This window comes from Bubalus bubalis, chromosome 23 (genome assembly GCF_019923935.1).
Source record: "Bubalus bubalis isolate 160015118507 breed Murrah chromosome 23, NDDB_SH_1, whole genome shotgun sequence".
NCBI classification, from domain to species: Eukaryota; Metazoa; Chordata; class Mammalia; order Artiodactyla; family Bovidae; genus Bubalus; species Bubalus bubalis.
The window spans coordinates 51,026,342-51,053,910 of record NC_059179.1 but is presented as its reverse complement, the minus strand read 5'-3'; the positions used below and the strand labels follow the sequence as shown (position 1 = coordinate 51,053,910).

The 27,569-nt window shown below is 58.3% G+C and overlaps 2 protein-coding genes across 15 annotated transcripts in view; one reads left to right on the top strand and one right to left on the bottom strand.

Annotated features, from left to right (window-relative positions):
- The window catches only part of LRRC27 (leucine rich repeat containing 27), a 26,737-nt gene extending 1,179 nt beyond the window's left edge, over positions 1–25,558 (bottom strand). Inside the window, exons 1-9 of one of the 10 annotated variants that reach the window (XM_045164216.1) lie at positions 24,986–25,558; positions 23,152–23,403; positions 19,211–19,341; positions 16,795–16,853; positions 12,600–12,752; positions 10,567–10,930; positions 9,134–9,277; positions 5,943–6,094; positions 717–861 (exon numbers count right to left, since the gene is read on the bottom strand). In XM_045164216.1, the coding sequence (XP_045020151.1) occupies positions 717–861; positions 5,943–6,094; positions 9,134–9,277; positions 10,567–10,930; positions 12,600–12,752; positions 16,795–16,853; positions 19,211–19,341; positions 23,152–23,403; positions 24,986–25,294 (1,709 nt within the window). In that variant the 5' untranslated portion in view covers positions 25,295–25,558. Of the gene's footprint in view, positions 1–716; positions 862–5,942; positions 6,134–9,133; positions 9,278–10,566; positions 10,931–12,599; positions 12,753–16,794; positions 16,854–19,210; positions 19,342–23,151; positions 23,404–24,232; positions 24,368–24,932 lie in introns of those variants that run through there. The other 9 variants (XM_045164215.1, XM_045164214.1, XM_045164219.1 and 6 more) reach the window with 9 other exon arrangements.
- LOC112581656 lies at positions 24,268–27,569 on the top strand. Of its 5 annotated transcripts, XR_006548117.2 has the most exons (3): positions 24,500–24,622; positions 26,697–26,963; positions 27,421–27,569. XR_006548117.2 is itself a non-coding variant. In XM_025274475.3 (2 exons), exons 1-2 carry the CDS (start codon positions 24,268–24,270, stop codon positions 27,517–27,519), a joined length of 600 nt encoding a protein of 199 aa, XP_025130260.3. In that variant the 3' UTR covers positions 27,520–27,569. The 5 variants fall into 5 exon arrangements, 3 of the variants coding, with proteins under 3 accessions (XP_025130260.3, XP_025130261.3, XP_044791435.2); XM_025274475.3 differs by lacking the exon at positions 26,697–26,963 and having other exon boundaries at positions 24,268–24,768; XM_025274476.3 differs by lacking the exon at positions 26,697–26,963 and having other exon boundaries at positions 24,296–24,622.

Below are 27,569 nucleotides of genomic sequence, written 5' to 3'. Positions count from 1 at the left end.
CCGCGCCCTCTCCTGCTGGACCTGCTCTGCTTTAAACCCTCAGGTTCATGTGAGACGTTACACACAGAGGACACTGCACTCAGCGCCTGGTGAAGCAGGGGTGTCTGTTTCCAGCGGGAACACGCGATTTTAATAATCCCTCAGAGAGGAATAGAGCACGGCCTCAGGGGTGATGCTGGATGGGTCTGCTCAGCGAGGCCCAGGGCTGCGTCCCCCATAGGACGTTGGGAGTGAGATGGGGAGGGTGGTAGACCCTGGGGCACACCCCTGCCGGGGCCCTGAGAACCCCCCCCCCAGCACAGTGGCTTCCTGAGTCCTCAGGACAGACCCCATGGCAAGGGGCCTGACTGCCCTCATCTCAGACCCCAGCTCCTGGGAAGTCCTGCCCACGGGGTGGGGTGTCTGTGCACAGACGTGGCCGGCCGTGGGCTTGCTAAGGGGCCATGGGGGCGACGTGGGATCCCAGATTTGCGAGCACCCCCCACCAACTCCTCAACTGCAGGTCAGACCCCCATATGGCTGCCTTAACCCACTGATGGACCCGTGACACTTTCCCAATTTCCAGGATGATGGAGGAATGAGCCCTCTGCCATCCACAGGTCACAGCACAACCACCTTCCTCCAGGGCCCTCTGACCAGAGCTGATGCCCGTGGAGGGGGCCGGGACCGCCGGGGTCGGGGTGGGCGGAGGGGGCGTGTCTAGGAGGATGACTCACGCCCGGTTACCGACGAGGCTGCGGACCTCGTCTCCTGACATGCTTACAGCAGCTTCTCCTTGCTTTGTGTCACTTTTCCAGGCGAATTCTTCAGTGTCTTCTTGTTCTCTCTCGGGTCCGTGGCAAAGGCAATCTTTGCTGCCCCCTGGAAGACGCAGCAAAAGCCTTTCAGGAAAACAGCCGCTGATGCCAAGGCAGCTGCCAGGCACAGCACGCTCGCGCCCCCCACGCTGGGGTCCCAACCCTTGGCCGGCGCGGGGTGTGGGGGGAGGGGCGAGGCTGCAGCACAGGACGTGGGCCCGGCCCGGGCATGGGCACCACACACCTGACGGTGTTCCACCACTAAGTCAAGCTAACGTGCGGGCTCACGCCTGACTCAGTGTGGGGAAAGCTGAAGAAGGCCTGCAGTCAGAAAACCTGAATTACAGATTCATCGGCTTGGATCAAGGACACGACGAACCGGCAGACAGACTTTGAAAATATGCCAGAAGCAGCAGAGCCAGCTCTTCCGACAGAGACAGACCCCTGTGGCTCCACGTGAGCTCATGGCCCCCCACACGTGTGCAGGTACAGCTGGGGCTTACGGGTGTCCCCTGACTAGCCTCCTGCCACCCGATCCAAGGCTGCTCTCAGGGACCCCACAAGCTCTGGACAGTGACCGTCCGGCATCTCCAGCAGGACATCTTCTCCGCCCTCCCCGGAAGCAGCCGCGACAGGTTCTTCTGGGCGGAGGGGCCCTGTGCACGGGCCAAGGAGGGCAGGATAAAGGCTGCGTGGTTCTCTAAGGATTCACGGACTGCTTAGGCCTTCCCTGGTGGGACAGCAGATAGGCATCCACCAGCCAGTGCAGGGGACACGGGTTCGATCCCTGGTCCAGGGGAAGTCCACATGCCATGGGGCAGCTGAGCCCGTGTGCCACACGTGCTGAAAGGCCGGAGAGCCACCGCTCCTGAAGCCTGACACCCAGAGCCCAGGCTCTGCAACAAGAGAAACCACCACAGTGAGAAGCTCGTACGCCAGTGGAGAGTGGCCCCCGCTCACGGCAACTAGAGGAAGCCTGCACCCAGCAACTGAGACCCAGTGCAGCTAAAAATTAAATAAAACAAGAAAAGAATTCATAGACGACTGACATTTATCTCGAAAACAACTAATTCCTTCAAACGTCTAGGTTAGGGCATTACCCAAAGTGTGTGTGAACAGCACTCTGAATGCTAGAGAATCAGCTCTGGGGCCTGGGGATGTCTGCCCTGGATTTCTGACCACTGGGGCCTGGTGTGTTTCATCTGAGTTTGCTCGTCCGCCTCCCCACAGTGGCCATCCTCTGTCCTGCCTAATTCCTGTTCCCTGTCTATTGGGTTTTCTGTTCCAGAACTTTCTTTTCTCTCCTCCTCATGCTGGCCACACCTGGATGCCTGGGTGGAACTCTCCTGTGTGTGCCCTGACCTCCTTGGCTCCCACACGGACGCCCAGTGCTCTGGGCTCTACGCAGATCCTGCGCTCCTGAAGGTGCCCAGCCCCCTGCTGTTGGGGTGTGTTCTCGTTGCTCTGCTGGGGTGCCCCGCGCCCCCACTCCAGCCATCCTGCAGCAGTTATCCTCCTGGCAGGGACCTGGAAGATTTCTGCCGTCAGGGCTACAAGCTGGGGGCTCTGCAGCCCTGTAACCGGGACGCGAGTGGCAACATGGCAGAGCCGTCACCCGGCGCTGCCTGCAGCTGCCTCGCCCCCCACTGGACCCCCAGCCCAGGGAGCTTAGACTTGTGCATCTGAAGTATGCGAGTGCGTCTGTGTGTGTGAAGTGTGCGAGTGTGTGTGTGTGTTGGGGGGCACAGCTGCTGCAGAGATTGTGTGTGTGTGTGAAGTGTGTGTGTGCATGAAGTGTGTGCGTGAAGTGTGCGAGTGCATCTGTGTGTGTAAAGTGTGCAAGTGTGTCTGTGCGTCAGGGTGCACAGCTGCTGCAGGGACTGTGTGTGTCTGTATGAAGTGTGCAAATGTGTGTGCGAAGTGTGCGAGTGTGTCTGCTGCAGGGACTGGGTGAGTCTCAGATGGGAGAAGGCTGGGTGGGGTGCCGGGGCGGCGGGGGGGTCATGCAGGGCTAATCTGCCAGGTCACCTCTAAGTGGGTCACCAGGCCGGCCGCCTGCGTCACCATCTCCAGCCCAGCAGCACCTGCTTGACCTCAGAAGGAGCCTAAGGCTGGGGGAGGCTGGGGGGTGGGGGGAGCAGGAGCCGGCAAGCTTCTCCTCTCCCCTCCAGCCCCCATCCCCCCATCCCCCCACCCTCCCTGGGACAGCTGCCACAGACGCAGCAGAATTGGAATTGGAACCTCCTGCCTGGGGGGTGGGGTGCTGCACACACGGCACCATGTGTCAGGCCCTCCCGCTGTGGCCCCTGAGCAAGCACCAGGTCCAATGGGCGTTTCTTACACGCAGACACCTGCTTTTACCTTTAACACGTGAAGGGTGTGATTCGGCCGCACCCCCAGCCCTGTGTTGCTGTTACCAGAGCACAGTGTGTGGACTCTAAGGTCACTGACAAAGCTGCTGGGTTCAGAGCATCATGAAAAACGAGGACATCACACTTTGGAAAAGTGGGTGGTGAGTCACGAGGCTCGGGCCCCTGCCTGGGCCAGAGGAAGCTTCCTGACCGGTGCAGGGGGTGGACAGGACGTCGGCAACCCCTGCAGAGCCCACAGCCAGGCCGTGGGAGGCCAGGCGCCCCCGTGTCCCTGCGGGCCAGTCCAGCCCGGCCCCTCTGCCAAGCTTGCAGGGACGGGGGATGCGGTGGACAGAGCCCCAGCTCTGCCTACGTTCACCCCTGCAGATGACACTGGGGGCCACTAACACGCTCCCCACCTACAGGCCCGCCCCACGACTGCTTGTACTTCTCTGAGACAGGCCCCCGGAAGGCTCCCAAGAATTTAGTGTCTTTAGCTCTCCCAGACGTGCTCCTGGAAGCGGGCGGCCTGTAGCCGGCCCTCTGCGGCCCTGTCTCTCTCGGCTGCCCACTGAGCATGCTGGCCGCTGTTCACAGCTGGAGCGCCGAGACGCGGGCATCTCCTTTGGGTTTTCTGCCACCCGGGCGTCGCCTGCGACCTGCCTGTCCTGCCCTCTGCCTGTTTGTCTACTGCACTCTTTAAAAAATCTATTTGTGGCTTCTCTTTGCATATTAGATATTAACCTTTTGTTACAAACGTGCGTCACAATCTCCCCGCCTCTGACTTGGATCATAGTATTTTAGACCATGAAAACACCTCCGCTTGTACTTTCCTATTTTTAGTTACAGTGGCGTTACATTTAACTCAGGAGGCAAAGTGCTACTCCAGGTTTATAGACACTCTTCAGTTCCTATGCTATGAACCCTAGTAACGGAGTGACGAGATGCCGTATGTCTCGGTAAAATACAAAATATACAGGATGGGACAAGCTTCTTCTTGCACAGCATCACGGAAGTCATTTCCAGCTGGAGGGAAGCATGCAAAAAGGCAGCGAGCTCCAGCAACACGTGCCCGGAGTGCGCAAATACCACGCCCTAGGTCATGGCTGCCCCGTGGCGGCAGCGACTCAGTGGCCGTGGTTGGATGAACAGAGAAGCCGAGTGCCCGTCCACACACACAGAACGTTACTCGGCCCCGAAGGGGAAGGGATTTCAACACAGGCCACGATGCCCACAAGCCTTGAGGACGCGCTGCTCAGTGAAATGACTGTCCTGGCGCACACGCAGGCTGCCCTCACTCACAGGGCCCCAGGAGTCAGACACAGACAGAGGGTGGGGAGGGGCAGGGGCTGAGGAACCAGTGCCGCACGGGGACAGAGCTGCGGTCTGGGAAGACGTCCACCCGCAGGGTGGACGAGGTGGCGCCTGTAGAGCGCCGGGACTGCGATGAGTGCCCCTGAACTGCGCGTTTAACCACACAGTCCAGACGGTACGTGGTCTGTTGCGGGCACTCAGGCACAAGTGACTCGTGGCGGCTCCCCATCCAATGGCCACCAAGGCCACAATGACGCTTAAACCCAGCCCCACAGTGGGGCCCTGGTCTCTAGGGGTCACTTTGACAATCCCCTCTGTGCTCCGGGTAGGAGGAGGTGCCCTCATCGCCATGAAGAGGCTGCAGGGGGCGGGGGGCGGGGGTTGCAGGTGGAGGGAAATGGGCCTCCTGGGCCCCGGGGGAGGGGAGGAGGTCTGCTGCCTGTCTCGTGGCCCGTGGCCTGGACTGCGGACCGGAGTCCAGCCTGGGGGCCCTGAGCCCAGGATCGGGGGCCCTTCTGCTGCCAGATCAGCACCCAGGCGGGCCTAGTGCCTGCGGAAGGGAGGAGGGGAAGCCAAGGGACTCCAGAGGGACAACAGGTCAGCGCGTCCCGCACGGCCGGCCCAGGCGGTCTGCTGGGGCAGGGCGCCCGCACAGTTTGGCCAGCAGCTGCCTGGAGCCGGGAGCCTGTGCAGGTTGAGGGGGATGGTCACCAACCCCACCCCTGCTCTGATGACACACCTGGGGGGCTGGGCCCTGGGCAGAGCAGATGGGCTGTAGGGGGGCCCTGGGGCCCTGGGCAGGGGCAGAGTGACTTCATTACTGGGGTCTCACATGCAGGGGTGGGGAGCTGCAGACACAAGGCTGCCCTGAGCAGAGCCGGTGATGAGGCCTGGACGCCAGGACAGAGCCACTTGGGGAGCACAAGAGAGGACCGGCCAGGCCTCGGGATGGCCCGTGGGAGGGACCTGGTGGGGTGGGGGGCGAGGACAGCCCTCACTGGGCCTGGGAATGAGGAGGCCGGTGGGGGGTTCCCAGGACGGCACAGCCCCCCAGAGGACGCTGCAGGGGAGTGATGCCTACTCCCGGAGGACCCAGGCCTGAGCTGCAGGCAGGTGAGGGATGAGCTTCAGGGAAGTGGTCTGAGTGCCCACAGGAAGCTCCTGGGAAGCCGGGCAGCGGGGCTGCAGCGGGGCTGCCGGCGGAGCCCGGGCCAGGGTGGACGAGCTGGTGGTCTGTTTTCTGCATGAGGTCACCGCTGGCAGAGGGACAGGACCTCGAGCTGACAGCTTTGCAAGGCAGGCCGCCTTTACGCGGGTTCCTGGACGCAGCCCGGCCCCCTCCCCACCGCCTACCGGGCTCCGGGGCTCCTCCGCGGACGCCCCCTCCCCACTGCTTCCCTCCCCTCCGCGGGGGCACCCCTTCCCCCCCACATACTGGGTTCCTCCAAGGGGTTGCCCCCCTCCCCACCCCACCACGTACCGGGCTCCTCTGCGGGCACCCCCTCCCCTCCGCGGCCTCCCCCACGTACTGGGTTCCTCCGCGTGGGTGGGGCTGGCAGGCTCTCGGGCTCCTCCTGCCTTCGCTTCATCACCTGGGTGCTCTCCCTCCACTCCTGCAGCGCTCGCTTGTCTCTGAGGGGGTGCCGGGGGGCGGGCAGCAGAACGTGAGTGCTGTGGGTAAAGCGGCTCTCAGCTCACCAGCGTTTCTACGGTCACTTCTAGAGCTTCACACAAAAGCCCGTCACTCCAGGCGCCCCCCCTCAGAGGTCAGACACCAGGGGACACCCAGGCCTCCTGGGCAGCGCTTGGCGCCTCTGAGTCTGTCTGGACCTCCTGGCAGGGACCAGCCCGGCCCTGGCCAGCCCCTGCCCCCTGAGGCACCAGGGCCCTTTCCAGGAGGGCCCAGCTGGGGCCACCAGCTCCAAAGCCAAGGCCTCAGGCATTACGGGTCTGTACGCGGCCGGAGGGGGACGCCTGAGTCTCGCCAGGAGCCCGAGCCCCGTCTCTGCCACCCGGCGCCTGCGGCTGGGCTGTTGGCAGTGCATAACCCGCTGCACCACAAACCCCGGATGATGCCTGGGGCTTGCTGCCTCCGCGGTGCCGGGCACCGCGCCCAGGAGGTCCCCAGCTAGCCCAGCTCCACCCGGGCCGCAGCCGCGGCCCTGGGATGGCCGGGCCGGGGGCTTCACATGCCGGGCTCCGGCTCTGGGCACCGGCTCTCCAGCCCAGGCAGCCACTCGCCTGTTTGAACCAAGTCCTGACTCTTCTGGCAAACCCTTCCAGCCCCCAGACCTGGCTCTCTGTCTCCTCTCCGGGCAGAGTCCTCCGCTGTGGGCCCAGAAGCTGCTGTCCTCCTAGACTCCCCAGATCGTTCCCGTGGCCCGGGCCCTCGCTGGGAGGTGCTAGATCCCCTCCGTCCTCAGGGTCATGGTGCTGGGCCCTTCTGGGCTCCTGGCCTCTGCCCTTCAAGGCCTCTGTCTTGGGCTCCAGCCTGAGGGAGGCACCGGCTCTGGTGCTCCAAACAGAGCACTTCGCCCCCTGCAGCTCCCCCAACCTCCCCGCCCCACCTCCCAGGAGCTCCCTATGGGTGCTCAGACCCCTTTTGTGCAGCTCAGTCACCCCTCACTCCTCCTGCAGCTCAGGCCTGGGTCCTCCCAGAGCGGGTGTCACTGCCCCACACCCTCGTCTGGGGACTGTGCCCTCTTGGGACCCCTCACCGGCCTGCTCATTCCCAGGCTCAGTGAGAGGCTGGCTATCCTTGCACTGCCTCCCATGCCTCCTGGGAGGGCCAGGTGCCCACTTTGCACCTGCACAGAGCCCTCCTCACCTGTGGGGCTGCCCACCCCCAGCCCCAAGCTGCTGCCCACAGGAAGCTGTGACTGCGACTGCAGGTGCCTGTCACCTCTGCCACCTCTCAGGGGCCTCTGTCACCTCTCAGGGGCCTCTGCAACCTCTCAGGGGCCTCTGCCACCTCTCAGGGGCCTCTGCCACCTCTCAGGGGCCTCTGTCACCTCTCAGGGGCCTCTGTCACCTCTCAGGGGCCTCTGCCACCTCTCAGGGGCCTCTGCGACCTCTCAGGGGCCTCTGTCACCTCTCAGGGGCCTCTGCCACCTCTCAGGGGCCTCTGTCACCTCTCAGGGGCCTCTGCCACCTCTCAGGGGCCTCTGTCACCTCTCAGGGGCCTCTGTCACCTCTCAGGGGCCTCTGCCACCTCTCAGGGGCCTCTGTCACCTCTCAGGGGCCTCTGTCACCTCTCAGGGGCCTCTGTCACCTCTCAGGAAATGGGCTGCAAGGGACCTACTCCTTAAGAGGCACAGACCGAGGTCCTGGGGAGCCGCAGGAGCACAGATAGGCGGGGGCCATGTGGAGGCTGGGCCACTGGAGAGGCCCCACGCTGGGCCTGGAGGCACCGACTGGTCTCAGGCCCACGGCAGAGAACCAGGAGGGAGCTGCCACTTGCCCTCTGACTCCAGAGCTGCTTGGAGAGGGCAGGTGGCATCCTGGGCCCCGCGGAGCCCGACCTTCGTCTGCCCTGCCTCTTGGGCCCCGGGCCTGGCGCCCAGCTGAGCTGGAGGGTGGGGCCATGAGCGACGGAGGCAAAGGTGCTCGGGAGGGGCGGTGGGCAGCCACCCCTGCAGACCTGCCTGGATGGGGAGGGGGCGGGGGACACCTTGAGGGGCACAGTGGGGGGTGCTGCAAGTTCCATGCGGCACACAGGTGGATGGACACCCGGGAGACGGGAGGGTGTCCCGGGAAAGCCCAGGCCACACCGCCTTGCTCAGCCGTGCCGTCAGTCATGAGTGCGAGGCCCCAGGGCAGGCACGCCGTGTTCCCTGCCTGGGTCTGAGTGCCTGGCAGCACCGGCCTTTCCCTGAAGGCGACGGAACCCCACTAGAAAAGCACATGTGGGCCGGGACCAGCATGCGGGCCCATCTGAACATGTGCTCTGCGAACCTTCTGCCCCTGAGGGTCCTGAGAGAAGACACTCAGGTGGGCTGATTCCAGGAGGATTATTCAGACAATTTACAAGGCAGGGGAGGAACCGCGTGGGCAGAGCAGGCCCTGCTAGGAGGAGAGGCTGTGCCCACCGCAGCCTTGTGGAGGGGGAATGGACAGACCCTGCCCTCCCTCTCCCTCTCCTGCCAGACCCCCCCACCAGCCAAACCCAAGCAGAGGGTGGGGGCACCCGGGCATGCTGGAGGCAGTCTGTTTGTGCTAGGCGGTCTCTGGGGGCCCAGGGTGCAGTGGAGACAGGCAGTTGGCAGGGCTGGAGGGCAGAGGGCGGACAGTGAGGACGGGACCAAGGTGACCCCGCACGAGGCCGACTGAGTCGGCCTGGACCCCGGGGTAGGGGCAGGATGAGCCCACGGATAGCACGCTGCTCTAAGCAACTTTCCTTAGAGCTGGTGACGGACAGGAGACAGACTCGGGGAGGAGCAGGGGGAGGATAAGGAAGCAGAGGGGGACACAGGCCGGCGGTAGACGAGGGGCTGTGCCCAGCCACAGGGAACAGCACGGCAGCTTCCAGCGAAGCCGAGACCCCTGGCACTCCGCCACCCCCGACGCCGGTGAGCCCCACCCGACCCCGGGGGCCCCCTCACCCCAGGCACCCCCCTGACCCTGGCGCCCCCCCACTTCACCCCGACCCGGGCACACCCCCACCAACCTCACCTCTTGCTCTGCTCCTGAGCCTGCCTCTCCCGCAGTTCCTGGAGGACCAGGCCCCTGCTCTCCCCTAGCTGGCTGGTGCGGACCAGGGCCTGCCGGGTGGAGTCCAGCTCGGGTAGCACGCCCTGGAAAGAGGGTATCTTCATCCTATGATGACACGAGGTCGTTAGCCGAGTGTGTCACGCAGCCCGAGACGGCCCCTGGGCGTGAGCGAGGAGCCACGGGCGGCTGCCTGTGGAAGCCCCCATGGTCACGGTTGGTGGGCAGGGCCTCCACCCCCTCCCCAGGCCAGGTCACGACTGGACGACACCTGGGACCAGGTGAGGCTGTGCTGCTGTGGGAAAAGGTGGGCATGGACCTAGATGAACTAGGTCATCAGGGCCTCTGCTGGGGAGCCCTGTGCTGTGAGCCCAGGGCCACGGCCAGGCAGTGACCCTCCCCACGGCGATGACCCTCCAACAATGCTTTCCTTTGAGAAAGTCTCAAACCTATAGAACGGGTGAAGCGACAATGCAGTGAACACGTGCACCCTTTTCTTGTGGATCTAAGCTCTTCTGTTTTCCAACAGCGACCAGCCATGTCACCTCAGATGGGCCTGTGCTCACAGCCTCGCCACAGACTTTCACCACAGACTCATCCACACAGTCCACGGGGCCGCAGGCGAGTGACCGCGGACCACGTCCTGTGCCCTGGATGTGACATCACCGCCCGTGCCCATGTATGAGCTGTATTCGCCAATGTTACTGGGTGACGTTCTCTCTGTACACACACACATCCACACACGTGTGCACACCATGAACACACACACCACACGTACACACACACACCATGCACACGCACACACCACGTGCACACACACACACCATGCACACCGTGCGCACACACACACACCCATGCACACACTACGTGCACACACACACACCCATGCACACACACACCATGCACACACACACACCCATGCACACACACCACACACACCCATGCACACACACACCATGAACACACACACCATGCGCGCACACACATGCCCATGCACGCACACACTATGCGCACACACACACACACACATGCACACACACACCACGCACGCACACACACACCATGTGCGCACACACCATGCACACACACACCACACACACACACACCATGTGCACATACACACCATGCACATGCACACCATGCACACACACACATGCACACACACACACACCATGCACATGTGCACGGCGTGAGTTTTTCTCTCCTATGACCTCTTGCTCTGAGCCTGGTTCCCTGGCTGCCCCCATCTGGGTAACTTGAACCCTAAACTGGGGCTGGCACCTGCCACGTCTCGGGAGGGTGACGTGGACACACGTCCCCCTGACATCATAACAGGGCCTTGCAGAATACCGTGATGACCTGCGGGGACTGCGTCCAGCATCTCCTCCCACCCTCACCTGCAGAGGGGCCTTGGGCGGGGGAGCGGTTTCCCTCTGGAGCTCAGCGCGGCCCTGAGGCTTGGGGGCAGCTCTGCTGGCAGCAGCTGGTTCCCCAGCGCCCCTGCCCGCTCGTTCTCCACGATCTCCTGCCGCAGCTTCCAGAACCGCTGGATCTCCTCCTCGCTCGGCCAGTCCTCCGGGGGCTCGGGGGACCTCCTGGGCTCGTGCGGGTCTAGTGTTTCAACAGGTGGGAAAAAGTCTGCCTTTTCTGTTACCATGCTTCCCTTTGGCTCCTGAGAATGAATGGTTTCTTTGTTAGGCACGTGCTCTTCGGATAGGTCCAACAGGGGCTGTGGCAGATCCCTTATGGTCATCTTTTTAACTGGGGAAATGGACAGCGAACCAAAGGCCATTTTAGTAGATTGCACTTCCATGCCCGAGACACACACAGCCTGGAGCCCTCTCCCTGCACAGAGAGGGCTGGGGGTGGTCCCTGCACAGAGAAGGCAGGGGGGCTCCCTGTGTAGAGTGGGCTGGGGCGGTCCCTGTGCCCCAGGCCCTCACACTGCACATAAGTCCATATAAATGAAGACATCTTCCCCATCTAGACCTTCTAGTGTCTGCTTCTAACTGATGCTCAGCCCACACACCTGTCATTTTTTATTGCAACACTTTTGCTGACTTTAGACACTTTGATCTCTAGGAAACTCAAGTGAGAAAACTGGCCCCAAACACACTCATCCTGAGGTGCACCAGAGCCTTCATCGGGTGTTAGGGCCACAGCACCCCGCAGACGGGGGTCATCTGGCCTCACATGGCCTCTGGCGGGGCAGGACTCGATGTGCTGACTGACAGACAGACAGGGGGCCCAGGCCTGCCCCAGGCTCACCCACCAAGCCCAGCCTCAGCCTGCAGCACACTCCCCAGACCCAGTGGCCCCTGGCATTCTTCAACACATTGAGACAGCTTAGTCCGTCCACGTTACCTTCTGGTACAAGGCAAATTCATCTTCAGCTTTTCGGCCTAATTGATTTACCATTTTCTACCCTTTACCCCAGTCGATCATGTATCTATTATGTTAGAACCAACACAGCCCTCTTTGTAAAAATATAAATAAAAAATACAATGGGACCGAAAGATAATGAGTTTTAACTACACAATAAAATGTTAAATCCTAAACAATACGTTCAGCATCAGTGGTCACAACTTTGTTTCTTGAAGCGGAGGCCGCTCTCCGTGTTCGGGGGAGACTGTGGAGTGTGGGCGGGTGGACACCTGGACTCACAGGTTAGCATGATGGCACCTGCCCTTCGGAACCCTGGCCCGGGTCTCCTCCCGCGGGAACCCGAGGGCGCACGAGGGGGCGCACCGTGGCTGCACCAGGTGCAGCTCGTGTGAGCCCGGGACGGCCTGGTCCCGACCACTACATGCTGGGGGCTGGTGCGTTTTTTGTTTTTTTAAAGAAAAACAGTTTTCAAAATGGGCAAAGACATGCTTTAAAAAGTATTAAGAAGTGACGAGAAATGAGCATATGTGTCCAATTTGCTTGTGGACAATTGACTCAGCATCGGAGACAAACTGGACCCGGCACAACACCAAACAGGGGAGGAGAGCTGCTGGCAGAGGCAGTCCTTAAAGTCAAGCAAAAGGGCCAAATGGAAACACTGTAGACGGATGCTGACTGTCACCCCATGTGGCACGAAAACAACTAACTCAGGACAATGCAGACCACTATTCCGACTGGTCGCTTGGTGTATTTTTAAGTGACTCCCGGGGTGGTCACCTCGTGGGGGCTTGCAGGTGAGGACGGCTTTGTTTGAACCACTCCAGTGGGCTTTTACCCAAACCCACCTTCAATAAGCTCAGTGACAGGCACCGAGGGTGCAACCCCATGCACGCAGAACCAGGAAGACGTGCGGCTCTGAGAGAGCACGGAGGTCTGTGCGAGTCTGGCAGGGGACATGCCAGGCACCTTTACCCCGTGTGACTCCCTGGGGACCTGGTGTTACAGAGCACTGGCGCCAGCGTGCCCTAACAATCGCGCCACCCACCTCGAGGGAAGCCGTCGTGGGGGGCCGCGTGGTCGGCCGCGCAGATCTGCAGGAAGGTCAGGATGGCCACCAGCCCCCTCTGCACCACGAGCGGCGGCGGGAACTCCAGGGGGCAGTGCCGCAGACTCAGGGCCTTCAGGGTGGTCACGCCCCCTGCGGGAGAGCAGAGCCGTCAGCCCCGCCAAGCGTTGGAACCGCCCGTCGGGGCAGCCCGGCCCCCAACACGCCCCAGGATCTGGGGCGAAAGGTCATGACAGATGTCTGGGATCCGCTTGCAAAAAAAAAAATCTCTGCAGAGGAGAGGGGTTCTGCGGATGAAGACCATGGAGGTGATAAAATTAAATACGGAAATGGAAGCGGCAACCGCAGCCCTCTGGTGAAAACCAAAATACAAAGATCTGTCGTGTGCTATCTCAAAGACCTATTTTCAACAACAACAAAAACTACAGGTCATTCAGAAGAGGAGGAGCAGGAGGAGAATGGGACGTATACTCAGGAAACACACAGGCGGCAGAGACTGTCTTCCAGTTGGTCCAGGTGCCGGATTTAGCACACAGAAACTTCAAAACAGTCATTTTAAATGTGTTTAAAGAAATGAAAACAACAACAACCTGTGTTTAAATGATTAAAGGAAAACGTAGTGAAATGACTCAGCAAATGTCAATAAAAAGTACAGACTACACAGAAGAAGCAAGTGGAAGCCCTGGAGCTGAAAATTACGAAGACTGAGATGAAAATCTACGGGAGGGACTCAGCAGCAGGCACGAGATGGAGCAGAAACAGTAAGCGAACTTGAAGATGGAGGAGCAGAAAGTCTCCATCCGAAGATCACAGACGGGGAAAGGGTTAAAACCAGAGCGGAACCTCCAGAGACTGTGGAACAACGGCAGGTGTGCAAACATGTGTGTAAGGAGAGCAAAGACGCAGAAAGGAGCAGAAGAGTCACCCAAGGAGATCACGGCCAAAAAGCCCCCAGAGGCGACGACAGATGTTAATCTACACTCTCAAAAAACGCTCAAAGGGATTCACACTGAGGACATCTCGGTGCAATTCCTGGGAGACCAAGAAAATAATCTTGGAAACAAGTCATTATGTAAAGGAACCAGCCACAAGGTCTGGTTTTTCCAGTAGTCATGTATGGATGTGAGAGTTGGACCATAAAGAAGGCTCAGAACCAAAGAACTGATGCTTTCAAACTGTGGTGCTGAAGAAGACCCCTGAGAGTCCCTTGGAATGCAAGGAGATCCAACCAGTCCATCCTAAAGGAGATCAGTCCTGGGTGTTCATTGGAAGGACTGATGCTGAAGCTGAGGCACCAATACTTTGGCCACTGGATGCAAAGAACTGACTCATTGGAAAAGGCTCTGATGCTGAGAATGATTGAGGGAAGGAGGAGAAGACAGTGACAGAGGATGAGATGGTTGGATGGCATCACCGACTCAATGGACTTGAGTTTGAGCAAGCTCCGGGAGATAGTGAAGGACAGGGAAGCCTGGCGTGCTGCAGTCCATGGGATTGCAAAGAGTTGGACATGACTGACCGACTGAACAACACAAGGTCGCTGGCTGAGTTCTTGCCAAGAGCAATGGTGGCAGAAGACAGTGAGCATCAGGCTCCAGGTGCTGGAGAAAACCTGCTGATCAAGCATCTGAGTCCATCCAACTGTCCTTCAAGACCCCAGATGAAAGGAAGGCCTTCCGGAATGGACTCACATAGAAACAGAGACCATGAACTGGCCTGCAACAATTTAAAACCTGAACTGGTCATTATCTGCCCCTCCCAGCCCCACCCCACCCACAACCTCAAGTGTACGTGAGAACCACTGAGCAGAACGGATGAGCTTAACAGTCAACTGAATACAGCAGAAGACAGGACCAATGGACGCAAAGGCGGGCCAACAGAGAATCCATCACGGTGGAGCACAGAGGGGAGACAGGAGCTGGGGAAGGGGCGCTCAAGGCATCTGAGACAGAAGCACACATAACCGTCAGGAGCTGGATGCGAGGGAAAGGCATGCGGGGGACACGACGCCCAGAGAAACAATGACGGCCCCAGAATCCCCCAAATCTGACGAGAGGCATCGACAAGCAGAGTCAAGCAGCGCAGTGAGCCCCGAGCAACGCGAATACAAAGAAAACCACACCCAGACGTACCACAGACAGACTGCTGGAAGTCAAATGAAAAAAGAAAAATCTTAGAGCAGCCAGAGAAAAAAAATGTTACCTCTATCAAAACTGTTAACTTCTGAACAGGTGGTGGAATCCACACAACAACACAGACGTCTCCAAAGTACTCAGTCCCCACAATCTGGCTTCCCACACGCTCCGCTAAAACATCCTTCAACAACGAAGGAAAAATAAAGATGACCTTTTAGAAAACCTGGGGTGGCAGAGGATGGGATGGTTGGATGGCATCACTGACTCAAAGGACATGAATCTGAGCCAACTCCAGGAGATAGTGGAGGACAGAGGAGCCTGGTGTGCTGCAGCCCACGGGGTCACAAAGAGCTGGGCACGACGTAGTGACTGAACAGTAACGATAATCCTCTGCCATAAGACTCAGTGCAACACAAAAGAAGGCCTTCCCACCAACAAAGTTGCCCCATTTGGAAGACGAAACTTCAAGAAAAAGTGAAGAGCAGCAGAGGGTGACCATGTGAGAAACGTAAATAAGACAGAGTGTCCACTGGATGCAGTCCACACCTGGGAGCAAAACGCATGGAGACAACAGCACACAAGGCTGGCAGGAGGCGCGGAGCCCGGGCAGGAGGGGCGGAGCCCGGGCAGGAGGCGCCCGGGAGCCCGGGCAGGAGGGGCGGAGCCCGGGCAGGAGGGGCGGAGCCCGGGCAGGAAGGGCAGAGCCCATGCAGGAGGCGCCCGGGAGCCCGGGCAGGAGGGGCGGAGCCCGGGCAGGAGGGGCGGAGCCCGGGCAGGAGGCGCCCGGGAGCCCGGGCAGGAGGGGCGGAGCCCGGGCAGGAGGGGCGGAGCCCGGGCAGGAGGGGCGGAGCCCGGGCAGGAAGGGCAGAGCCCATGCAGGAGGCGCCCGGGAGCCCGGGCAGGAGGGGCGGAGCCCGGGCAGGAGGGGCGGAGCCCGGGCAGGAGGGGCGGAGCCCAGGCAGGAAGGGCAGAGCCCATGCAGGAGGCACAAAGCCCGGGCAGGAGGCTCCCGGAAGCCCGGGCAGGAGGCACGGGGCCCAGGAGCCTGGACAGGAGGCACGGAGCCCAGGCAGGAGGGGCCCGGGAGTCCGGGCAGGAGGCACAAAGCCCGGGAAGGAGGCTCCCGGAAGCTCGGGCAGGAGGCACGGGGCCCAGGAGCCTGGACAGGAGGCACGGAGCCCAGGCAGGAGGGGCCCGGGAGCCCGGGCAGGAGGCACAAAGCCCGGGAAGGAGGCTCCCGGAAGCCCGGGCAGGAGGCACGGGGCCCAGGAGCCCGGGCAGGAGGCACGGAGCCCGGGCAGGAGGCGCCCGGAAGCCCAGGCAGGAGGCACGAGGCCTGGGAGCCTGGGCAGGAGGCACGGAGCCCGGGCAGGAGGGACCCAGGAGTCCGGGCAGGAGGGACCCAGGAGCCCAGGCAGGAGGCACGGAGCCCAGGCAGGAGGCGCCCGGCAGGAGGGCGTCCCAGGAGGTGCCCGGGACCCCAGGCAGGAGGAAGAACCCTTCACATGGAAAGTGAACAGAGATGAACACACTCCAGGCATCCACGCCCACATGGATAAACCTCCGGGACGCTGTGCTGAGCCCCAGATGCCAGGTCACCAAGCATACACATGGGACGAGGCAAATGCAGAAGCTTAGCAGGAGTCTGAAAGGAAGGCCCTTTAAACACGTACTGGGCAGGGGTGGTGAGTGGGAAAGATCTCAAGGCAAGCAAAGATGGTGAACAGAGACCCTGCTGGCTGAGGGGAGGGGCAGCTGGACTGGGAGGGCACCTGGGCCCACAGAGCCCCGGTGCTGCCCTCCCTGAGCACCGGAGGGTCCTGCGTCCCCAGTGCTCACACACGTGTGCACAGGCAGGATGTCAGCGTGGCAGTGGCAGCCCTGTGAGCCCCATCATCTCGGCGCCCAGAGGGATAGGGCAGAGGGTGTCAGCTGCGTCCCCCATGCGGGGGCAGGCCTGTGTGTCCACTGCATGTTCTGGTGGCTGCAGAAGGCTGCACTTTAACCCATCTTTCATTTCATTGTTTGTTAACACTTACCCAGCTCCACAGGTAACATTCTGATGGGATTTCTTTCTAAAAGCAAAGTTTTCAAATGCCTTCAAAACAAGACAAAAAATATATAATTTAGCAAGCAGGAAGTCGAATGAGCATCACATTTCTTCACCTGTCTTGTCTCTGCAGGGTGGCATCCACACACATGTGCACACGTTCCCCCCACGCTCTTCTCCGACAGCCAGCAGCCTTGCCACCTGGCAGCTGGTCGGGCTCAGCCTCAGCGCTGCGGCCGCCGGACCAGGCAGCTCTTTGTGAGGCCCGTCCCCTGCCCAGAGGGTAGGGGCATCCCAGTCTCACCCCACCCCTCCCCAAGCGTGACAACCTCAGGATCTCCAGATGCTGCCAAACACCGGCTCGCCCCATCACATACACTGCTGGACACTTTAAATCTCTCCCTGCTAGCGGCTCACACAGCCACGACACGGACAGGGAGAACGTTAACGCTGGTGTTCTTTTGATTAGGCTTTTTGGAAAGTTTAAGGCTTTTAATAAGCCCATAATTACTTAAAATTTCTAATGAACATGTTTTCGGCTCTTCATTCAGCATGCTGATCTAATTTTAATGACATAACGGGTTATAAACCACAGGCAAAATTATATCTTAGACAACATTCAGCAGCTGGATTTCAGTGGCAAAATCAAAGAATTCTCAAGTTTGAGGCCGTGTATTTGTTTCAGAAGGAAGAACAGGGCTTACAAGAAGCAGCACTGGTTTATTTTTACTCTCTGAGGAGCACTTACTCTCCAGACCCGAATGCCACTGCTAAGTCAGCGGTGGGCCAAGAGCACGAAACTGGTCTCAACACAGTGGCCAAGGGCCCTGTGATGAGCGGAGCTTCCGAAAACCACCCCGACAGGCGCTCGGGGACGCTGAGGCCACTGGCCACGCTGGAGGGGGACCGAGAGAAAGTGCAGTGGGCAGAGCCGCTTGTCACACTGCTCCAGGCCCAGGGGCACAACCCCTGGCAGACCCAGGAGCTCAGGGAGACGGCCTGGGTGCCCCACTCTGGGTGCCCCGCCCTGGGTGCCCACCCTGGGTGCCCAAGACACCCACTGCCAACAGCAGGGACCTGCTTCCTGCACAGCTGCAGCAGGCCCGGGCAACTCGTGGGGGCCTTTCTCTCCTGTTACACGCAACACAACACTCACTTCTGTGAAATACTTTTAAAACCAGTGTGCAACTGTCCAGGCACCTGAAGGGCCTTCTGCAGCCCCTGCTCTGTGTTTCACGGGGGCTGCGATGACTCCTGTAGGAAGGGGGTCACCCTCGGACCCCCCTCTCCCTCCCACACCCTCTATCCGACCTGAATGCCATTGGCTGTCCCGCGTGGACAGCTGCAGGGCCTCTGGACTGCCCCTCCCTGCAAACCTCTGTGACTTCCTGTCTCTCCCGTGATGAAATTCAAACTAGCAATTGTCCTACAAGCTCAGCGACTCCCTTTCCGGGCACTGCCTGCCGCCTCCCCTCCTCTGCTCTGTCCCCAGGGACAGGCCCACCTCAGCGCCCTTGCAGTTGATGTCCCCTCTGCCACGGACACACTGACAGTGCAGGAGGGTCTGAAATTCACATCATGAGGTTTCCTAAAGGTCAAGAGCTGCCATAGAAGCACTGGGCCTGGGGCCAAGGCGCCTGAGAGAAGCATGTGCCTCTGGGGGGCTCAGGGGGGCAGGCGGTCTGGCCTCGGTTCTAGAAGGGGGATGCTAGGAGACGCCTGGCACCTGGGTAGCAGGCACTCAGCAGGACAGTGCAGAGCATGCCCCAGGGCTTCTGGTCTTCCCCAGATGGGAAGAGCGTCTCCCTGTCTACCAGCAGCCAGTGCAGTGACACACGGGCCCTCGGGAGTGAAGCCGCTGGTCTGCATGCATCAGAAGTATTAATATTTCTCATGGGAGGCAGAGATGGAACCTGCTTGTGGGGAAAGCCGCGTGCACCCTCCGGCAGAGGCGCTTGGTGCCGGCGTGTTCCAAGGCACTAAGCGTCCTAAGTGATAATCATGTATGTGCTTCGGGGCTTCCCTCGCATAGCTCAGTCGGTAGAGAATCTGCCTGCAGTGCAGGAGACCTGGGTTCAATCCCTGGGTCAGGAAGATCCCCTGGAGAAGGGAACAGCCACCCACTCCAGCATTCTTGCCTGGAGACTCCCATGGACGGAGGAGCCTGGTGAGCTATGGTCCATGGGATCGCAGAGTCGGGCACAGCTCAGCGACTAAACCAACCACGCCACATGTGCTTTGGTACCTGCAGCCGCCACACCTCTCAACGGCCTTGAAGACCCCACTACACTCTTCTGTTCTAAAGTTGAAACTCACGGGAGGAGTGGGAGAGAGCGAGGCAGCCAAAGACAGGCATTTAAAGAGACGATGACCTCCTCACCTGGCCAGACAAACACACTACTCACTTGTGACAGCCAATCCCAGAGGGCAGCGCGGTGATTCTGTTGAATCGCAGGTCCAGCCATGAAAGGTTGGGCAGCAGCTGGAAGAAGTCTTTAGGAATCGTGCACAGGGCATTTCGCTGAAGGTGCAATTGCTTCCGGGGGGAAAAGAAGAATGTTTTGTCAGCCGACTAAATTCTAAAACATGACATATCCTCAAAACATTTCCACTGGTGCCAGCAATCACACATGGCGAGTTAAAAGAAAACCCGAATGTTTCCCCTGAAATCACTGAAACGGGAAACACCCGCAGCAGAAAGTCGCAGCCTGGGGGCTTCCCTGGTGGTCTGGTGGTTAGGCATCTGCTCTGAACGCAGGGCACGCAGGTTCAGTTCCTGGTGGTGAAAACGGCCACACACAGTGAGCTGGTAACGGTCACGTCAGGAAGTCTGACCTCTGCCCAGTGGACCCTTAGGCCACCACCATAAGCCAGGCAGGGCAGCACAGCAGGGGAGGACGAGACACGTGCATGCTGACCATTGCGCACTGCGCGGTGTGTGCCAGTGAGATACTGCCGTCAGGGCCACCGGGTTGAGGGAGACCCAGAAGCACCCTCTCCCACTGCTGCTGCGCGCCCTCACACACGTGAAAGTCTCCGTCGCTCAGTCGTGTCCGACTCTGCAACCCCATGGACTGCAGCCCACTAGGCTCCTCTGTCCATGGGATTCTCCGGGCAAGGATACTGGAGTGGGCTGTCATTCCCGTCTCCAGGGGATCTTCCTGAGCCACACATATATGCATCTATACATTTCTATTTACCAGGGCAGCAGAGTGGAGAACTTAAGGACACTGGCTGGGAAACCAGGCTCCCTGGGTTCAAATCTCAATTTCGAAAAACCCGTGAGCCGTGGGCCTTGGAGCAGGTTCCTGAGCCCCCTGTGCTCCGGGCCTGGCCTGTGATGGGGTGCACGCCCATGGGGAACGGGGTTGGTGTGGCGCTGCCACGCCGTTACAGCCCAGGGCACATGGCAGGCGCTCCTCCACCACCAGGGTCTCGGCTCCCAGCTCTGCCACCAACGCCACCTTCCAAGTCCGTCAAGCGCACGGCAGATGCTTGAGACACGCCGGCGAGAAACCACAGACATGCTGAAAACACAATCCCGAGTCAGCTCAGATGCGGCTGCATCGCTCCCCGTGGCCAGGGGAACTCGTGGTGACCGGACTCCGGTTGTGGACGCCGTCGCTCCGGGCCCCTCCCGGCCCAGCCCCCGGGCAGCTTTAGGCGCTCTGTCTCCCAGGCTCAGCACTGAAGCTGTGGGTCCTTGTCAACACCAGAAGAGGAGATGGCAGAGACACGCCACGCCGGCCCCCGCCTCGGCCCCCGGGGCCGGGTTCCATGAGGCCTCTTGAGGACGGGGAGGCTGGGGAGGGGTTTGTGTCCCCTGACTGGAGACCCTGGAGGGTGTTGCTGTGGCTGCAAAACGCACCCGTGACCACTGAGGGGCCACAGCTCGGAGTGGTCACCTCGCTTGGGGACTTGTTGCCACAGTGATAAGGTTGACACCTCTGTATTCTGAGGGGCACAAATAAAGTCCCTTCATTCCGACTAAAGAAGGCTTCCTCCTTCTTTTACGTGTGAAGGCACCATGAGTTTCTACACTGCTGGGCTCCTTGTTCAGAACTGAGAGCGTTTGCTTCATTAAAGTGGTGTATTATAGGAAGACACAGTACGCCACTCGTGGAGGGCAGTGCTAAGGAAACAGCAAGACCAGTGCTGGCCTGACAGCAAAAGAAGGGTGTGAAACACAACCAGGGTTAGGAAAGCAAGCAGCCACTCAGAGTCTAAGCACACAGCTGCACGTATGGGGTGGCCAAGAAGTCCCTTCGTTCCTTTGCATACGATGGTTCCAGTAGCCCTCGTCTTTAACGTCACTGGAAACAGTTTTGTTGCATTGTGATAGCTGTCATATCCGTATACACTTTTTAAAAAAACTGATCAAAACTGGTGAATTTTTGTGCAGCCATTTAAATACTGAAGATGGAAGAAAAAACAACATTTTCAGCATCTTATTCACTGAGCATGTGCACACAGAAGTTTTATTATTTTGAGAAAGGTAAGAATGAGACTGAAATGCAAAAAAAAGACTTGCGTCATGTATGGAGAAGGTGCTGTGACCGATCAAAAGTGTCAAAAGTGGTTTGTGAAGTTTTATGCTGGAGATTTCTCACTGGACGATGCTCCATGGCTCAGTAGACTACTTGAAGTTGAAAGCCATCAAATTGAGACATTGAGAACAATCAAGCTTACTCCACACGGGAGGTAGTGGACATACTCAAAATGTTCCAAGCAGGCATTGAAAATCATTTGCACCAGCTGTGATATTTGGATTCCACTTAAGTTTAGCAAAAAAAACCTTCTGTACCTTATTTCCACATGTGATTCTCTACTTAAACGTAACAAAAATGTTCCATTTTTAAAACATCAGGCAAGGAAAAATGAATACTGTACAAAAGTGTGGAACAGAAGAGATCATAAGGCAAGTGAAATAAACCACCACCAACCACACCAAAGGCTGGTCTTCATGCAAAGGTGAGGTGATGTAGGGGTGGGGTTGGCAGGGAATCCTCTGAGCTCCTTCTGGAAAACCACACGATTAGGTCCAACAAGTACTGCTCCCAGTGAGACCAACTGAGGGCAGCACGCCACGAAAAATGTCTGGAATTAGTCAACAGAGAAAAAAACCTCCCATCAAGATAATGCAAGACTGAATGCTTCTTTGGTGACCAGGCAGACACTGTTACAGCTTGGCAGGGAAGTTCTGATTCATCCTCTGTATCCAGCAGACGCTGCACTTCCAGATGTTCACTCGTTTCAGTCTTTACAAAATTCTCTTAATGGAAAAATTTCAATTCCCTGGAAGACTGTAAAAGGCACTCAGAACAGTTCTTTGCTCAAAAAGCTAACAAGCTTTGGGAAGATGGAATTATGAAGTTGCCTGGGAAATGGCAGAAAGTAATGGAACAAAACAACGAATACACAGTTCAATAAAGTTCTTGGTGAAAATGAAAACTGTCTTTTACTTTTACTTAAACATCGAAGAAGCTTTTTGGCCAACCTAATAAAAGCACTGAAAACTGTCAGTCGGCAGGCTAACAGTGCAACACGTGGGTGTGTGTCCTGTGTGGACATTGCTTTATATGCTGATCATTTAATCCTCCTGATAAACCGTGAAGACAAGGTGAGGTTCAAGGAAGCCGCCTGACTACTGGGCACTGAGAGAACTGCTGACCCTGGACAGTCTCCGTCAAGCTGGGCAGAGGGAACTCTGTTGTAGAACTCGCTGGAGAAGACAGCCCTGCTGGATCTCAAGTAGGCGAGGGCCCGATCCCATGAAGACACCAGACCCACAACAGAGTCAAGCACTCGACCTGGGCAGGGCTGTGGGGTGAGAAAGTTTTACTGAAGTTTTTAAGGGGAATTGTGGTTTTTGTTTTTTTAGATTTTTTTTTATATGACCATTTTTTAACTCTTTATTGTTTTTGTTACAACACTGCTTCTGTTTTTTGTTTTGGTTTTTTGTCTGAGAGACATGTGGAATCTTAGCTTCCGACCGGGGATCAGACCCACACCCCCTGCACTGGAAGGCTAAGGCTTAAGCACTGGACCACAGGGAAGGCTCTCAGGGGGATGAGTTTTGATTAAGAGACCAAGCGTGTTTTCAGCAACATTTTCCACCCACCACGGGCATTTCACTTAAGATGTTTCCGAGGAGAGGACATTAGCGTCTGGCTGGTCCCCTGCTGGAATTTCTCATTTTGCAGTGAGCAGCACATGAAACCCCAAGCTAACCCTCTTCCAATCCACCTCATTCTATAATTTCTAAAAAGAAATCTACAAGTGAGCAACGTCTTCATTTACATCTACATGGCATGAGTGTACGAAGCCCGGAGGCTGACTCACTTACTTTGAGGTTGGGGACTTTAAAGATCTCCCCAAAATGGTGAAGACCACTTTGACTCAAGTCTAAAATCGCTGAGGAGGAGAAGATGACCCCCTGGTGAACGTCTCTGGAGGCGGAAGCAGGCTTGCTCCCAGCCTGGCTCTCCCGGTCACCAGCCCCGCAGGGAACCGAGAGGGAACCGCTCCCCTCCATCAGTCCGCCGGGAGGAAGCACTCCTCTGGGGACCACCGCGCATCCTCCTGGGTGTGGAGTCACCTGCAGACAGGGGGCGGGGAGGGGAGACACATCAACAATGGGTACACGGCACAATCACATCTTCCGGCGGCTTGGCAGGCCGCAATGACTGCGCTAGCTTACAAAAACCTGCGCGTCTAATAAACAGCATCATAAAATGGACTTTGATAAAACAAACTGGACTGCAAGAAGATTCAGATTAAACTGCTCCGCTCCTCCCTCTGCACCGCGGAGTTCCAGACTTAACTTTTAATATCTGGAAAATGCAAAGGAGGAATGGCATCTCGAGGGATGAAACCGAATCAGAACGGTTCTAAATCCACAAGCTGGCATCTCCCTCCCCTGAGTGCGGAGGGGGCCCTGAGCTCATCCTTTCTTATTTGCAGGTCTGGGTCCTTCCCATCAGAGTTTCGCTCAGCGGGGGTGTTGCCAGCTCACGGGTCTGCTGTGTGTCTGTCCCTCCATTTCAGGGGCGGGGAGTGCGAGGCCCCCGCCCCCTGGGCCCTTTTCTGTGACTCGGGGGAGTGCAAGCTGCAACCTCCGGAAACCTCTGAACCAGGAGAAAGTCTCAGGACCACGAGCGGGCGGGGCGGGCCGCGCAGGGGCTGGGAGGCCGCGTCCCCACAGCGCGGGCCGCGCTCTGGGCCCCACTTCTCATCACCCAGCGCCCCTAGCCTCTCCCAATGGGTCCCCGCCCGGGCAGGGCGGGCCGCGCGAGGGCAGGGAGACGGCGCTCCGGGCCCCGCAAGCGCGCGGTGCCCCAGAGTCTCCAGTGCGCCCCACCACCCATCACCCGGGGCCCCCAGCCTCTCCCGATGGGTCCCCGTGCCGGCCCACAGCCCGTGCTCACCCGCCCGCTGGGGGTGCGGAGGGCCCAGCGGAACAATGGAGGCGGCGGGCGCACGCGGTCGCCATGGAGACGCGGCGGTACGGTACGGAGGCGGAGGGCTCACGCAGTCTCCAAGGACACGTCCGAACGTACGGCGGCCCGCGGGCTCCAAACCGCGCGGAGGGCGCTTGGGGACGGTACTGCGCCTGCGCGCGGGCGCGGGTCTGGGCGGAAGGATTCCGCCGCTCCCGCCGCCTGCGCCCTGCTCTGCTGGGCGGTCGGTCACACGGACGGAGGTGGAGTGTTCCCGACAATGGGGACAAGTGCGCCGAGGCCCAGAGCGTCCTGCTGCGGGAGGGAAGGGGCCGCGGGGAGCCGCTGATCGCACGCACGAAAAGGCTCGCTTTCCAGGTGGAGCCCTGGGCGTCCAGAGCGTGGACGCCCTCCCTGCTCTTTACCTCCCCGCCTGCAGCAGGCAGACGTCCTTCTTCCTGGGGTCACAGGATGGCGGCCCCGACCGCAGACATCAGCCCGACTCTCAGCTCCCAGGGGGACAAGTGAGCTCCTCCCCCCGTGTCCCCCTCCCCCACCTCAGGAACGGTCCCTAAGATCCGCCTGGAATGGCTTCGGACACCTAGACCCGTCACCAGGAGGGAAATGAAGCCCATGAGGGTTTGTCTTGGGGCTGGGCCTCCGCCCCTAAGGTCTGCGCGCCTGGTACCTGTGTCCGCCAGGCGCAGGGCCGCCGGGGGTGACGTCATTAAGGGAGCTAACCTCTGCAGTCGTGGGGCTGTTCGGAGGGTCTCTGTAAGCTGCCGCCCCTCTGCCTGACGCTGCGGCCTCAAGTGTGCGGAGCAGGTAGTTAGGAAGGGAAGGTGGAGCCGGAGCGGGGACCAGCGAGCCCAAGCTGGAACTCACGAGGAGGGACGCGAAGCCTGGGTGTCCTGCAGAAGTTGGCACCCATGTCAGGAAACTGCACACACTTCTGGCCCAGGAGCTGGAGAAGCAAAAGGATGACTTGAGAGGCGAATCAGCCGCACACCTGCCTCCCGCCAGGGAGGTGAGCCGGCAGAGAAAGGGCATAGTGTGCGGCCGCAGCCGCACCTGGGCCCCTGCCCTGACGCTCCAAGTGTCAGAACAGTCCAGCTGCTGCCTCGTGCTCCTGGTTGCTGCTGTTCAGTCGTTGAGTCATGTCCGACTCATGCCCCCGTACTACCTCCCGAATCTCATGCCAAGAGCCAAGTTAGGAAACCTGCCGGAAAAGGAATTCTGGAGTAGTTCAACCCGGCCTGCTGACCCATCACAGAGCTAGCTCAGCACCCGTCAGACGCGAGGAAAGGGCTGACTGGACGCTGAGCAGGCGACCGAAAGCATCAGTACTAGAGCTGTGAAGAGTTTCACATGGGTTTTAACAAAAGATGGCTTTGGGTTTCTGCTGTGGTCATAGCAGGCGAGGTCATTCAGACCAACCCTTCCACGAACACCGGAATGAGGGAAATTTTCCACGTGCATGCTGTATGTCAATACTAGAGTTTATTTTGTATTATTCTTAAAGGAAAATATGGGTGAATTTTGTTCTTAGGCTCAGAAAGGATTTCTGAAACAGTATATAAAAGCAGTAACCATAAAAAAAATGTTGATAAATTCACTACATTAAAAGTACTCGTTTGTCTAAAAGACACCGTGAGGAAAATTCAAAATTGAGCTTCAAACAGGAGAAGATATTACCAATTCTTATATCAAATAAAATTAGTTCCACAATATATAATCTAATATATATGCAGAATACATAAAGAATTATAATGAAATTTTTAAAAGATTAAGATACTTACATTTAGATTAACAGGCAAAATATATGAACCAACAACTCCCAGTAGAGGGAAAAACGGCCAATAAAGACATAAAAAGAGGACTTGATGGCACAGTGGATAAGTGCACAAACTGCAAGTCGCTCAGTCGTGTCCGACTCTTTGGGACCCCATGGACTATACAGTCCATGGCATTCTCCAGGCCAGAATGCTGGAGTGGGTAGCCTTTCCCTTCTCCAGGGGATCTTCCCAACTCAGGGATCGAACCCAGGTCTCCCACATTGCAGGCAGATTCTTTACCAGCTGATCCACAAGGGAAGCCCTTGTGGATAATCCACCTGCCAGTGCGGGGGGCACAGGTTCTGTCCCTGATGGGGGATGATTCCACATACCTCGGAGCAGCTGAACCCATTCACTGCAACTCCTGAGCCCTAGAGCCAGCAAGCTGCAAGCAGTGAGCTTGTGTGCCGCAACCACTGAGCCATGCACCCAGAGCCTGTGCTCTGTGACATAAGGAGCCGCTGCGATAAGAAGCTTGGCCTCGCAACTAGAGAGGAGCCCCTACTCTGCACTAGAGGAGGCCCTCGTGCATCAGCAAAGACCCAGAGCAGCCAACACTACATGAGACAAACAAACGAATACAGCCGTGTGTACTTATCAAAGAATTTATTTTTTAGGTTATACAAAGATGCTCCAGTTCACCAGCGAGCAGGGAAACACAGTTTTATCCAAATGAGACACCACTTCACCCTCACTCAGTTGGCAAAAATGAAGAGGTCAGGAAGCCCCCGTGTTCGTGCCTGTGGCTCATTCTGCCGTCAGGGTGTCTGTCAGCCCCTGGGGCATGTGGGAAGGCACCGGCTCTCCTGTGTCGGCTGGACTCCCACGTACAGTCACCCCACATTCCCCTCTGGAATCTCACAAACAGAGATGCGTCAGGATAGGTGGGTGGAGATATTCACAGCAGCCTCCCCCACTTTAGCAAAACCTGGAAAGGACCCCAAAGGCCAAGACAGGAGAAAGCCATGAAATGAGCCAGCACTGGCTGCACACAATGAAAACAGGTCTTAGAAACAGCTTTTGGTGGAAAAAAAAGCAAATTCCAGGAGACCATAGAGTATGAAACTTTTTTTATACAAGGAAAACTAAATAAGTTGTAAATGTGAATGGTAGGATTCTAAAACGACAAAAACCAAGGGTCAGGTTGGCCCGTGATCTGAGCTGGGGGAGCAGGAGACGGGGCATGTGGCTGGTGTTGAGGGTTGGGCTGTGTCCCCCGATTGGAGCCCTGACCCCAGGACCTCAGACGTGACTTACGTGGAGACAGGGTGTTTAAAGAGGAGATGGGTGTTAAACATGGTCATGGAACGGCCCTTCTCCAGTGTTACTGTGTCCTTACAGGAAGAGGAGATCAGGACACAGTCACGCAGAGGGACGACCTGTGAGGACGCGGGAAGAAGTCTGCAAGCCAGGGAGGAGCCAGCTCTGCTCACTCCTTAATGTTGGACTTCCAGCCTCAGACTGTGAGAAGAAAAATCCCTGTCATTTAA